Source organism: Bos indicus, chromosome 10, assembly GCF_029378745.1.
Source record: "Bos indicus isolate NIAB-ARS_2022 breed Sahiwal x Tharparkar chromosome 10, NIAB-ARS_B.indTharparkar_mat_pri_1.0, whole genome shotgun sequence".
NCBI lineage: Eukaryota > Metazoa > Chordata > Mammalia > Artiodactyla > Bovidae > Bos > Bos indicus.
The window spans coordinates 89,579,017-89,592,683 of NC_091769.1; the positions used below are offsets into that span (position 1 = coordinate 89,579,017).

The following is a 13,667-nucleotide window of genomic DNA, read 5'->3' on the forward strand; positions in this document are numbered from 1 at the left end:
GGAAAGTGGAAGGACCCACATTAAAAAGTCAACTTTGGAGCAGCCTTTCCTGGTTCTGTACGTGCTTGAGAACTCCCATCGCTTGCTGATGCTATGCAGGCGACTCCGTCAGGTGACAACACTCTCAGAAAACCTTAGCCAAGTGAGGTTGCTTTCTGTTCATAACTAATAATAATCAAACAACAGCAACAATAATAATATTTCAGCAGCCCACATCAGGAAAAGATTAAAATCACTTCCTGTAAAAGTCAAGGTCTGTCCTGAGACTGCCTTTTCCAGCTTCTGTTTTCATTTGTTTTTTCTTCTTGTGAATTTGTCATTAAACCCAGTTGGACAGCCTTCATCCTTTATTAATCAGAAAGCATTATGTAAATTTCAAGAAGGTGCTTATCAAATTTTCTTCTGCAGTATGATTGATTTAATGCCTTCTGTAAACATGAAGGCATAAGAAGTGACAGGTATTTGCATATGTTTTCTGTTTGATAAAAGTGTAACTCCTTCATAATGCTAAATAAATGGAGAAGGCCCACCCACAGCAGAAACACACAATTTTCAAAACACCCATTTCTACACTTAAGCATGTCAAGGAAGCCCCAGGTTGGCTATTTTATTATATCTATGGTGCAGTTGCCAAATTGTAAGAGTTAGAGTCCCCAGACATCCTAATACACATAGATCGAACATTTTTGAATTACCATTTTATATTTCTCCTGCAAGGCCAAAGAATTCTATTGCTGACATTTTCTCTCATCATTCCTCACCTGCACTTATAGGAGAGACCCTCTCAGCTGCCAAGAGAGCCCAAGTGAAATGTCCATTCGCTAACATATAAGGGCTTGAAATGTTTGAGTTGCAGAGTCTAGACCAAAAAGTAAAATATGACCTTTTGTTGGTTTCCACTGGCTGGTACACAGTAACACCCTTCTGGCATCAGTCAGTGGAGGGGGAGATTTTCCTGTCCTGGGGAACAGAATCTGGTTGTGTTCTCACCAGCTGCTCTGCTTCTATATCTCTCTCCCACCCCACGTGCTTCCTTGCCATTCTAGAATGATTTCAAATAGCCAGAAAAGGCTCACTTTGATTTCTACTAAAAACACTTCTCTCAGATAGAGTTGAGCCCTAATTCAGTCCTTTACACTGAAATGGGGACAGACCAGACTGTGATTCAAATACGGGTTGTGCTGTTTGAGTCTCAATAAGCAGAGGAAAGCCACGCTGGAGGGTTTCTCTTCCAAGTTCTGAGCCCCAGCTCCACTCTGTGCCCTTGGACAAGCCATTTAACCTTCCCACACCAATTTCCATTTGCGAGATGTTGATTACAACCCTCCCCAGCCATGTGTGGTAAATACGCAAAGCACCTTATGTTCCAGGAGGGTTATGAGCTCATCTGTGGTCTGGGTGCTAGACTCGCTGGGACACACACATGATTTACAGGCTGAGCGTTCTGTCCGAAGGTGACTGCCTCTGTCTGTCCCTAAGGATGCGGCTAAGAAGAGCTCTCAAGACAAGGCTAGTGAGGCCCGAGGGTGTTGGGGGCATTTCTTGGCAGAGGGAGTATGAATCTTTTTGAGAAAGTGCACCTAAATTCAGACCTCGTTGAAATTTGGACTGAATTTTGCATCCAAATGCAATTTATTTAAAGAGGAAATACCTCAGAAAAGCAGAGTTGACTTTGCAAAGAGAATCTTTTTAACCCTGAGTCATCTCAGATGATTATTTTTCCCATAAAATACACTTATAACAACTTTTTGAGTTCCCTAGGATACGTTTGAAGGAGTGGGAAGCCCTCGTCTATTTCAATTAAACTTAATCACTTCATGAATATTTGATAGGCTGATGGCAGCCATGTCTGCGTTTTTTGTAAGGGTGAATGGCTTCTGTGGTAAAGATTGACCTGAGGAAATTTTATTGGAATTTCCTTACCAAACGGAGCAGAGCTTTTCCCCTTTCTTCCTTCTTGGTCATCTACTCATGGTTCTGCTTTGGGGCTAAAGTCAGTGAAAGTGTTGGTTTGTTCAGTAGCTTTTAGGTTAAGTAGGGCCAAATTTGGGCTTCCCAGGTGGCCCCTAGTGGTAATCCGACAACCAATACAGGAGACATAAGGGATGGAGATTTGATCCCTGGAAAGATCCCCTGGAGGACGAAATGGCAACCCACTCCAGCATTCTTGCCTGGAGAACCCCATGGACAGAGGAGCCTGGTGGGCTACAGTCCTTAGGGTTGCAAAGAGTTGGATACAACTAAAGCGACTTAGTGCACAGGGCAAGTTCAGACACTTGATTGAGGGTTCTGAGTAATGGAGAGAATGTGGATTATTTGTTCCAAACCATCACCAGGATTAGCACCAAGGTAGTAAGGAGTTTTTGTGGGGTTTTTTTTGCTTTGGTTTGGTTTTTGGCCCATGACCTTGAGCCCAAGGTCATGACCATCACAGGACTTGCTTGACCTCGATATGACACTTTAATCAAACCACAAGCATAAAACTGGGTTGCCCGTCTTTATCTACCTCCAGCCCACTAATTTAACATTTGAAAGCTGTGAAGAAGAGACTAATCGTAGGGTTCTGTAATCACTTTTGACCTGCCAGTCCTCTCTGCTACCCATGCAAAAAATTGCTTCAAAGCTTGAAAGACATTCCTAACGAGGAATGAGGGGAGCACGATGCCAACAGCAGGCATTCCGGCAGAGTAAACCAAATAATGGCATGATTGGATAATGACGAAGACTCGAACTATTTTGGCACATTCTAATGACACAGTTCCTCTAACCCAAGAAGGCAGGAAAGAGAAGAAAGTTCCCCTCCTGCCTCACAAAGTCACCCCAAGTCAAGGCAGTTGTGGATCTTTAAATTACCTCTGGAAACGCAGAGTGAGCTACATTATCTGGCCTTCATCTGCCCGATGTGAACAGGAAACATTCTAAGCTCTTTTTGTTCTAGGAGAAAGTCATGATTGTCCACGCATGTAGTCAGAGTCGGATGTGAAAAATAAAAAGTCCCCAAAGTACGGGTATTTTAGCTCTATTTATCGATTTACCGAAGTTCAATGATAAACTTTGGGGGTCTTTTCTTTCAGGAGAGGTGGATTGTATATGTGCTGAGGGTGGGAAGGGCGTGGGGGCAGTGTTCATTCAGAAGAGCCCTTGGAAAGTAAGTATGATGCTACTTCCGACCTGGGTGAGGTCCCGTCTGGTGGTGTTTGGGAGAAGCGGGAGTTACGGACGACAAGGTGGGCTGCAGCTCCTTTCCTGGCTGCGAGCCTGGCGCCAAGGTTTTCCATAGAGTCCTGGTCTCATTGTCTTCCCCCACTCTCTTTTTCTGTGTCGGGTGCCTTTTTTTTGAAAAACTAACCCAAGATCATTCATGCGATGTGTCATTTTACTAACCGACTAATGTACTAACACCCTAACGACTCATCTTTGTTTTTAGTTTTTTTAATTAACAATCGTTCTGTTCACAATTTTTTAATTTCCTTTCTTCCCCCTTTTCCGCAAAGCACTCAGGCATCGGACACGCTATGGTAAACAAACTACATTGTCTGGTAGATATCATTCTTATTGTCTCTTTTTTTGGGTTTGCCGTGTGTTGCCCCCCTTTTCCTCCCCAAACCCCCCTTTTATCCTCTTTAGACTTGTTTCTTTTTTAAATTTTTTGTTGTTGGTGTTGAATGAAATACAAGCCTTTCTTTTTCTTTAAAAAGAAAATGGAAGGGGATGCATCTGTCCTGACAACATTTGGATGACTTTGGTTGGGACAGTTTCCTTTTCTCCACTATTTTTTTTTTTTCCTAAAAAAATTTTTTTTCTAAATAAATATTCTTTGTTTAGCTAAATTCATTTTGTTTTCTTATTTTGCAACTTCCAAGTTACAGACTAGGGACAACTGAGATTTCTATTGAGGACTTTCTTCTCTCCGTGTCTTCCTACCCCCTCACTCTTCCAACTTTCTTCCTCCCCCACCAACCCCCAAACTCCTGAATCCCCCCTTTTTCATTCCCTTTTGTGTGGCCGTGGCGGCCACAGGTGATCTGGGGAGGAAAGTACTCTGCTTCCTGTGTTCTTCCTTTCCCTTCTTGCTCCTTACTTCCCGCCTCAGCCAAAGGGAGCTCCGCCAATTGTGTTCTCCATCCAAACTCTGCATGGCATGTTCCTGTCTTGTGAATCCCCCATTAGCATCAGAACCTGTCTCCTCATTTTCCTCCTCGCTACTAACAACCTACCAGTCATCAAGCCTACACCACTTTCTTTTCTCTCTCTCTCTCTCTTTTTTTTTTTTGTCTCCACCCTTCTTCGTTCTCCTCTCATCCTTCATATATTTTGGGGTTGGGTTTGGACTCTTTCTTTTCTTTTTTGTGTTAGTAGGGGAGGTGGCAGGTAGGGGAAAGATGACCCTTTGGTGTTGAGTGTGTTTTCTTCCCTCACTTCCATCTTATTTTTCAGTTGATTTAGCGCATGTAGGTGTGAAGTGGATTTTGGTTCTTTTCTTTCATTCTCTGCACCCGGTCCCACATCCCTCCCTTCTGTTCTTCTGCCTTCTCTCTTGGCTCCAGATAAGTTCCGCATGGGTGTGTCAGCGTAAGGTGCGTGCATGCTCTGGGGCCTCATCTTTTCTCTGCACCCTCTGCTCCTTTCATGGATGTTGGGTGTATGGGTGCTATTTCTTTCTGGTGGGCATTATTATTATTATTTTGGCTCTCATGCCTCATCATTCCTTTCTTTTTATTAGCATTGCCTTTTTGGTTTGGGTCATTTCTTCCCTGGGTGGTGGTGATGGCAGTCAAGGGAGGACAGGGGTTGATGTCCTGGGTAGTCCACAGCATGTATCACCCATGACTCATCAAACTCAAGACCCTTTTCCTTCCCTCCCTGAATGCATGTTTGTCAGTGTGGTGTGAGCCCGAAAGGAAACAAATTAAAAAAAAAAAAAGAAAAAGAAAAGAAAAAAAGAAACAAAAACCATCAACAACCAAAGACCAACCCCCTAACAAACCCCATCGTCTAATGTCTCCTTTGCTGTTTCTCACGACCACTGTAAATTACAATCGTTCAAAAATAAGCCATCATTTTACCAATGAACCGAGACAAGTGGTGTCGTCTGAGGATAGTTCCATTTTCTAGCCTGACTGAAGAGGGCATTGGGTAGAGCGAGCCGCTCAGCTTGGTAGTTCTGAGAAACTCTCCCGGGGGTCTGCAGGCGAACATTGGAGGCTTGGGCCACAGGGAGGCAGACCAGAAAATGGAACTTGGCTGCACATATCAAAATCAAACCAAAATTAGAAATAATACCTCACCCAAATCTTAAGAAAGTGATGCCACAGGTAGGGCAAGCCCCCGGATTTTGACAGGACCTTAAGGTCATTGTTGGGATTTCTTTTGTCCCTGTGTCCCTCCACCAGGTGACCATCTCTGTGGATGGGATCCTTACCACGACAGGCTACACTCAAGAGGACTACACCATGCTGGGCTCAGATGACTTCTTCTACGTGGGAGGAAGCCCAAGTACCGCTGACTTGCCAGGCTCCCCCGTCAGCAACAACTTCATGGGCTGCCTTAAAGAGGTGAGTTCACCCATTCCGTTTAATACGCTGACTGTCTAAGCACAAGTGAAATTTCCAGTTCAGTGACTGACTCTGTCATCTGATCTATGAGGTCAAAAGTTGTAGCAGAAAAGACTCTGGACTTGGAAGTGGAGGCCCCGGGTTTTGATCCCAGCTTGGCCCGGTTACAGGACCATGGGTTTGCCACTTAAATACCCTGTGATTCTGTATGCTCATCTAACTAATGAATCACCTGATCCCCACAGGTAGCTGTGTTTTATAAATGAAATTAAACAACTCAGATGAAAGGACTTTGAAGTCACGAGGATATAGACCCGTATAAAGTTTGATTTTGTACTTTCGACTCGGCAAGTCAGGAAGCCTTAGCCAAAAGTGGCTCCATTTGCAGCTGTGTGTCTTGTCTAAAACATAACATACGTATTACTTTACCTTTGCTGAGCTTGGTGTTCCCAAGAGTCTCATTATTGAGATCAAGAAAAATTCTTGGAATGTAATATTAAGGCCCAGAAAACTGGTTTTCTTTTTTTTTTCCCTCCTGGAGAGCTAGTAGCAGCTATGAGAAAGCAGTGGGGTTTTGCCATTACTCATTTATTACTATTGTAGCTGATATGTTGAGACCTCTGTCTGAGAGCAGGGGAGCTTGAGTCAAGTGTAAGTTCAATCTCTAAGGTCAATTGTTGAGGCAAAAGAAATCAGACTTGATTTGCTGGATTCTTTCAGCAAACAGTGTCATCAGCACAGGGCACTGCCTTTTTTTTGTTTAATCTAAGCTAAGCTTGATTGCCTAAGATAGCTATACCATTCCCCTGGGGAAATTCCTTGAGATGCTAACAGTGTTCTTTCTTGTAAATAAAGATCCCTTGTGACATGTTATGAATCTCCTCTCGGAGCACATGTTTCATTCTTATTCTGGTTACTTGAAATTGGTTGCATATCAGTCACATATGAGACAGCATCATGCATGGACTCGCTCATGCCCCTCAGCTGTGAGCCGTGTTAGAGGGGAATTATGTCCGTCATGTGCGGCATAGAGCAAGTGCATAGTAAGTACGCATTAAATGGATGAACTTATCAAATAATCATTGGGTACCTTTTTTTTTTTGGGCTATAACTAAATATAAAGGCTTTTTGTAAACCATGATCTGCATATTTGAGGAATTTATAATGTGGGAAGAGAGATGAAACTTCTCAGGGAACAGTTACAGTTCAGGACACTGTGTGTGCAGTGCCACAGATGAAATGCTCTAACTGAGCAGAGGAAGTGATACATTTTAGGTGGGAGTCAGTGTTGGAGAAGAAATGGTGTTTGAGCTGGGCCTTGCTGCAATAAACCATGTGTACATTGAGAGGAAGGGGTAAGACAGAGACGTGCCAAAGAGGGGAAAATCCAGGTACAGCTTTATATTGTTCTTGGTCTGAAGGAGAAATGACAGGAGAGAACTCATAGTATGTTTTCCTCTCTGCTGGGTATGACCTAGCCTTCTGCTGACCACGGGGACCACACAGGTCATTCCTGATGTGGTTGCGGTAGACATAGCTCGCTTCTTCCCTGGGATTTACTCCCATTTGAGGAGGATAAAGGTATAAACTTCTCAGTGACTAATGAACCTTGAAGGAGTCTTAAACACTGTTAAATCACACTCCATTGGAATTGCCCTCTCATCAGAAATAGATGGCCATGTTCTGTTTCCTCGCTGGTGGCTCAGGAATGAATGAGGCATTGAACACTGTGCAGAGCGCATCCATTTATGTAGTGAAACAGCCCTGAACCACCTGGAGTCTCTCCAGGACAGCATCTGGGGGGTGGCCTCTAGGAATCACAACCCCCTCCACTGCCGCCCCCCCCCACCCCAGAACACAATTATGCTTTTTGAGACAAGGAGACAATTTCCCAACTGCAAATCTATCAGTCAAGAAGGATGCCCCTGAATATTTTGAAACAAGACTCATAAAAGTATGAAGATATCTCCAATGGTTTTATCCATGGAGAGCCTAAAGTAAATAAAATTTACACACACACATACCACTCTCTCCATGTAGAGAGCAGACAGCTTCAAAAGTCTGTGAAAAGTAGCACATAATAGCTTAAAAATTAAAGATAGTTCTGAAAAGCAGTGTCAATGACAGAAATAAAAATAACATCTTTTATTTATGTGTAAATAAAAATATACACATCTTAGCTAGTAGCTAAACAGAACTTAAAGCCAGATCACGTCAGACGGAATTCTAAAACAGTTAAGGAAATGGTAAGCAAAACTAGAACTTAACCTAAATTTTTGGCCCATCTCTCCTTTACATATATGAGATAGTCTTTCTAAGGGACTTGGGAGGCTTTCTCATTTGTCTGAATGTTTTAAACAGATGACTTTGAGTCTCATGAAATCCTAGCATATTATTTCTTTCCATTTAATCATTGAAATTCACTTTTCTGTGGGCAAATGTAGTAAATTCTTGTTCTTGGCATTTCTTCCTGACAGTTTAGTAAACAATAAAAGCTCCCAGCTCTGTTGGGACTTTGCTCCTTGATAAATCCCACTTACCCACTTCAACCATTTCCCTTTAGGACAGTCTGCAGTTATTTTCCAACTTCTTCTTCCCTTCTCTCTCTCTTTCTTCCCCTTCCTGTCATCTCTGGCCATTTGTGGTTCGAGGAGCTGGGTGCTTTTATGTGTTTTTGTTTGTTTCAAAACGGGGACCTGGGGAAGACATTATGGGATTTATATTTTGGACCATTGATAGTTTGTAGCACAAAGTTGTTTTTATCTTTGGAACTACAGTTACTTTACTCAAAGTTAAGTTCTGGCTCCACACTTGGGTCCAAGCATCTGTGGATTTCACCTGTGTGCACAGCTCCTAATTTGATACCAGTGTAAAAGCATGACATGATCCAATTATTGTGTTCTACTTTGCACACCCTAGTTATCAATTCAAGGTTTGTATCCACTTAAACATCACAAAATCCATACTTGTTCCTCTTCGTGTTTTTGTGTTTTAATGTGTCTGTCTGTCTTTTGTTCTTGCTGTGTCCACAGCTCCTAGAATGGTTCTTAGCACCTAGTGGGCTCTCAATAAATATTTGCTAAATGAAATCTCATGTTTGTAAGTAAAGAAAAAAAAAAAAACAAAAACCTCTAGATAAATGCTCTTAGGCACACTTGCCTATGTGACTTTCTTGGAATCATTAAAGAACATCCTGGCATGGCAATAGTTGAATCTTTCAGGAACTTGCCAGCTATCTGATATGAGAGAGATGTTACATAAAAAGACCCAGCATGGCTAAAAGAAATATGTTGGCACCCCTTCTGGGAAGAACAGGATTGAAAAGACTTTGAGGAGGCATCATAGTATAAATGAAAAGAATGCCGAGTTTAAAAATCAGAAAACCTGGTTAGGAATTCCAGCTTTCTTACTTCCTGTATGGCCTGGAGTAAGCCACTGATCTTAATTGAGCCTCAGTCTCCTAACCCATAACATGGAGATAATAAGACGTCTGTTGTGTTCTTAAGAACGAATGGAATAATGTACGTACAAGTGGAACCATACATAAATATACAATGAAGTTTTGCTACAATAATTGTGATTAAGGATTATGTAATGATTCTTATAAAACAGTTTGTGACTATAAATGTAAGCATAAGTGAATATTCATTATCACATGCAGTGTCTGCATTTCCCATATTACCAAGTCACTGTTTGGGGGGAGAACAACTTGATTCTGAGGTTCGCCTTACTAAAATTCTCTTATTTTCACTGAAATAGGGATGGTCCATCTCACCCACACTCAGTCCTTACCTAGTCTGCTGCCTTTGGAAATTTCTTTGACACCTATCAATCTCCCTTCTATTAAAATGTGAGCTCCATGAGGACAGAGGCCACATCTGTTCACAGGTGTTTCACGAAACACCTAGAAGAGTTCTGGGCTTAAAATAATGCCTTCAATAAGCATATCTGGAATGAATAAGTTAATTAATGAGCAGACCTCATGGAGCTCTAAAATCTGAAATTTGGATCCACAGGTATGTGCTGAAAACCTACAATACACCAAGGATATGCTAAGATACAAAGATGCATCAGAATCCTTACCTCAGGGGACCTCACAGTTAGTGGGGGACACACAGATATATTTTCAAGAAAAAGCATTTAATGCACAAAAAGAGGCATTCCCAGGTGCAGTGGGGCTGCTGAGAAGAACTTAGAATATCACAGGGTTCAGGAAAACTCTGGAGGCAATGATGCCCAAGAAGAAGACAAACAGAAATGAACAGGGAAAAAGTGATGCTCTGGGGTGACGGGCAACATGAGCAAGGGCCAAGAGACAGCAGATCGTGGTGTCTGGGCAAAGAACTTGCAGACGGTTTGCCAATGTCCAGGAACAAAACACAAGATCTGGAGTTTTGACGAAGTATCAGCAGAGTTAGTTAGGGGCTAAGTCATGCTCTACCCTTGGACTTTAGGTAATGGGGAGCCATGGAAGGATCTGAAGCAATAGAATGACATGGATTAACCGGTTGTCCATCAGGCTTTAAATTCCCTGACAACTGGTTAGTCCTTCTGCTGCTTCTACTTGTTTTATCTTTCTGTCCCAGGGTGCTGAGGAGCAGTCAGAAGGCTAGTCCGTTGGCTTTAGCCCTGGGCGAGGAGAGTGAGTCTCTGGATCATCAGGTTTCTGCAGAAAAGTGCTTCCTTCTGACTCCCATTTCATTTTCCAGTGATCTTCCCTGTCAGGACATATGTTTATCCTTTCCTCTGTCCTTGGCATTCCTGAGCTCTTGTAGGATGAAGCACGGTGCAGAAGAGGAAAGCTAAGTTCAGTGCTGAGTTTCAGGGTCAGCGTCTCTATCATCAGGACCAGGGGGCCAACTCAGGCCCATCAGAGTTTCCTCCTGTGTTGTGGGATCCGGTCCTTTCTACCCCATCCTCAAGCTGTTACCTCTGCACTGGTATATTGCTTCTCCATTTGCCCCTCATTTGCCCAAGGGGAATCTCATGCACTGCCGAACCCTCTGAGATTAGCCAGTCTAGCTCACTTCTCCTTTCTGATGGCATCTCTAGTGGGGAGGAAGGAAAGCAGGAGAACGGGGGAAGTTAACACATATTTAAAGGAAAAAGGATTGGGTAGACCATCATTGCGCATATTACATTCCACATCCCTTTGTGATTATTAGCCATTTAAAACTGAATGGGATTTTGCAGCCCGAGATAGTCTCTGAACAGATGATTAATGGTTTAATCTGTAATAACTTTACATTTTATAGAACCCTGATAGGAGTCCACATCTGGTGAGCCAAGCTATTTAAGGCGGTGTTAATTCTGTTAATTGCTATACGTTTATTTGAATTGCTAGCACCTGCGGGCTTTGGGATAATGTGTTTGTTGTTGCTTTTGAAAAAAAAAATACTTATTTTATCTAGTCTCACTGTCTTTTGCTGCTATCTATTATTTGATCACAATTTTTCTTCTGGTTTCTCTTTTGTATTGTCCTCTTTTTACTTCCTATACCTTTTCCCCCTACCCCATTCTCATTTTCCTTAACCTTATGCTTCTCAATCTTTTGTTTTGGTATCCTTCATGATTTCTCCGGTGATGCTAAACCATTCTGTCTATAACCAGGTAAATTTAGGCCATGGCATTGGACCTAAAAATTCCCTTTTCCCTAGGGTCAGAAGAGGTTGGAAAATGGGAGGAGGGTTGGCTTTAGGAAGCACAAATCCAGGTTTTGAGTCTTGCCTAGACTTGTTCCTTACCAGCTGCAAGACTCTCAGCATGCTACTCGACTGCTCCCAGACTCAGCTTTTTGTCAGATAATAATAATTCAGGCATTTTTATATCAGATCAGATCAGTCGCTCAGTCGTGTCTGACTCTTGGCGACCCCATGAATCATAGCACGCCAGGCCTCCCTGTCCATCACCAACTCCCGGAGTTCATATGGCGGGGGGTGGGGGGGGTCGGGAGGGGGGCAAATGTGGTAAAAAGTGGAAGTGCTTAGTAGACTGTAGAACACTGTGCAAATGCCAATGTAACTGTTTATGTTATTAAATGAAACCAAACTGATCTGTTTAAGGAATCACTTGCTGCTCTTTGCTGTTTCTGCAACTAATAATAATAATAATAATAAAGATAGCAGAAGATGCGAGAGTCCAATTACTTTAATAAAAAGAGCATCTGAATTAGAACCTAGCCACCAGGTCCATTTCTGGTACTGATTAGAAAGCCGTAACTCCTCTGTGGACACCCATGTCTTGATCTGTCAAATGAGGATTGTTATCACTGTCACACCAAACATACCCTACCAAGGAGCCCTTCTAATGTAGAAAGACAAATTGGATAGCAACACATAATTTATTTCTCTCCTGTTCAGAAGATATGCAGAAAATCAGGGTATGGGTTTGGAGGAAAGAAGGCTTTGGCAGAATGGAAGGGCCGATAACAAAAAGGAGACAGAGAGGAACAAGATTCCAACAAGGTAGAAAGAATTAGAGACATGAATCAGAATCTGGGAAACGGGAAGAAAGCAGCAGCAGAAGACACAAAAGAAGGGAAACTGTGTCTCAGAAGCTGTCTATTGTGTTGACCATAGAAATTGCCATTTTCCTGGGTTAAAAAGTCAAACATTGACAATGTCATGTGATCCAGTTTAAGAATAAAAGTTTTGGACTTCCCTAGTGGTCCAGTGGCTAAGAAGCCGCCTGCCAATGCAGTGGACGTGGATTTGATTCCTGGTCCGGGCAGATCTCACGTGCTGCGGGCAACTAAGCCCGTGAGCCACACGGACTGAGCTCACACCCGAGCCCACACACCGCAAGGAAGAGCAGCCCCCTCTCGCAGCAACTAGAGGAAGCTGTGCCCACCAAGGAAGACCAAGTGCAGCCAAAATAATCAATAAATACATTGAGAAAAAAGAATGAAAGCGTTTTTTAAAAAAGAGAATTAATTGGATCTTCTTGAATTAGGGCTTCCCTGATAGCCCAGTTGGTAAAGAATCTGCCTGCAATGCAGGAGACCCCAATTTGATTCCTGGGTTGGGAAGATCCTCTGGAGAAGGGATAGGCTACCCACTCCAGTGTTCTTGGGCTTCCCTGGTGGCTCAGCTGGTAAAGAATCTGCCTGTAATGCAGGAAACTGGGGTTCAATCCCTGGATTGGGAAGATCCCCTGGAGAAGGGAAAGGCTACCCACTTTCTGGCCTGGAGAATTCCATGGATGGTATAGTCCATGTAGTCGCAAAGAGTTGGACACAACTGAGTGACTTTCACATTCACTGAAAAGAGATTAATTTCTGGATTACCAAAAGCTGAAACGGGCAGGGGAGAGAATGGCATTCAGTGTCACAGAGTAGGAATTGAAACCCTGAGCTACTGAGGATTCATGATGAATGTGGGGCTTATGTCACAGAGGAGCAAGGTGTGAGCACTTAGCCCAGGGTGGCTGTAAGAAAGCAGTGAGAGGCTGAGAAAGAGTATCCAGAGGGTGAGCCTTCCTATACTCAGTACTGCAGCGCTGTCACAAACAGGGAGAGGCTCTTCAGTTAATGCTGGAAGAAAATGTTAAAGGGTGGTTTGCTCCTTATAATTGATAGGCTATTGGTGGAGAACTAAGATAGGAAAAACATTTTTTTAAGAGACCTGATACTCACTTTCCCTCATTTCAATGACCATTTTCTTGATTTTCATTCTCCCTTATGTTCAGTCCAGTGATTTAATGTCATTGATTCCTTCCTGGCTCCCTTGGTGAGCCTGTGAGCTCCCAGTCCATCAGGAACTTCCATTCCTCTGGCTGTGCTTATTTTGTTCATTGCTGGACACCTAACCCAGTTTGTATCAGGGACAGATATTCAGTTTCAGGACTTTGTATCTTGTAGGGAAGTACTTCTCCTTCTTTTGAGCTGCAACTTGGGATGGTATAGGATTTGAGCTTCTGGCCACCATCTTGCCACCCCATTGGAACTAAAAATGAAGCTAGAATGGAGCAAAGCAGAGCTAAAAGATGGGGAGAAACTAGGTTCTGGTGTCATTTTTGAGGCCCTGGATAAAACATTGTTCCACCTAGACCATCCCTGACTTTCCAGCCATGGTTGAACACATTCCTTCTTTTGTCTAAACCAGCCTGAGCTCG

At 42.9% G+C, this 13,667-nt stretch overlaps 1 protein-coding gene across 10 annotated transcripts in view; it reads left to right on the plus strand.

Annotated features, from left to right (window-relative positions):
* Positions 1-13,667, plus strand: part of NRXN3 (neurexin 3) — a 1,810,124-nt gene that overhangs the window by 493,558 nt on the left and 1,302,899 nt on the right. For all 10 annotated transcript variants that reach the window (XM_070797936.1, XM_070797932.1, XM_070797934.1 and 7 more), the window contains one exon: positions 5,394-5,555. In XM_070797936.1, the coding sequence (XP_070654037.1) occupies positions 5,394-5,555 (162 nt within the window). The remainder of the gene's footprint in view (positions 1-5,393; positions 5,556-13,667) is intronic.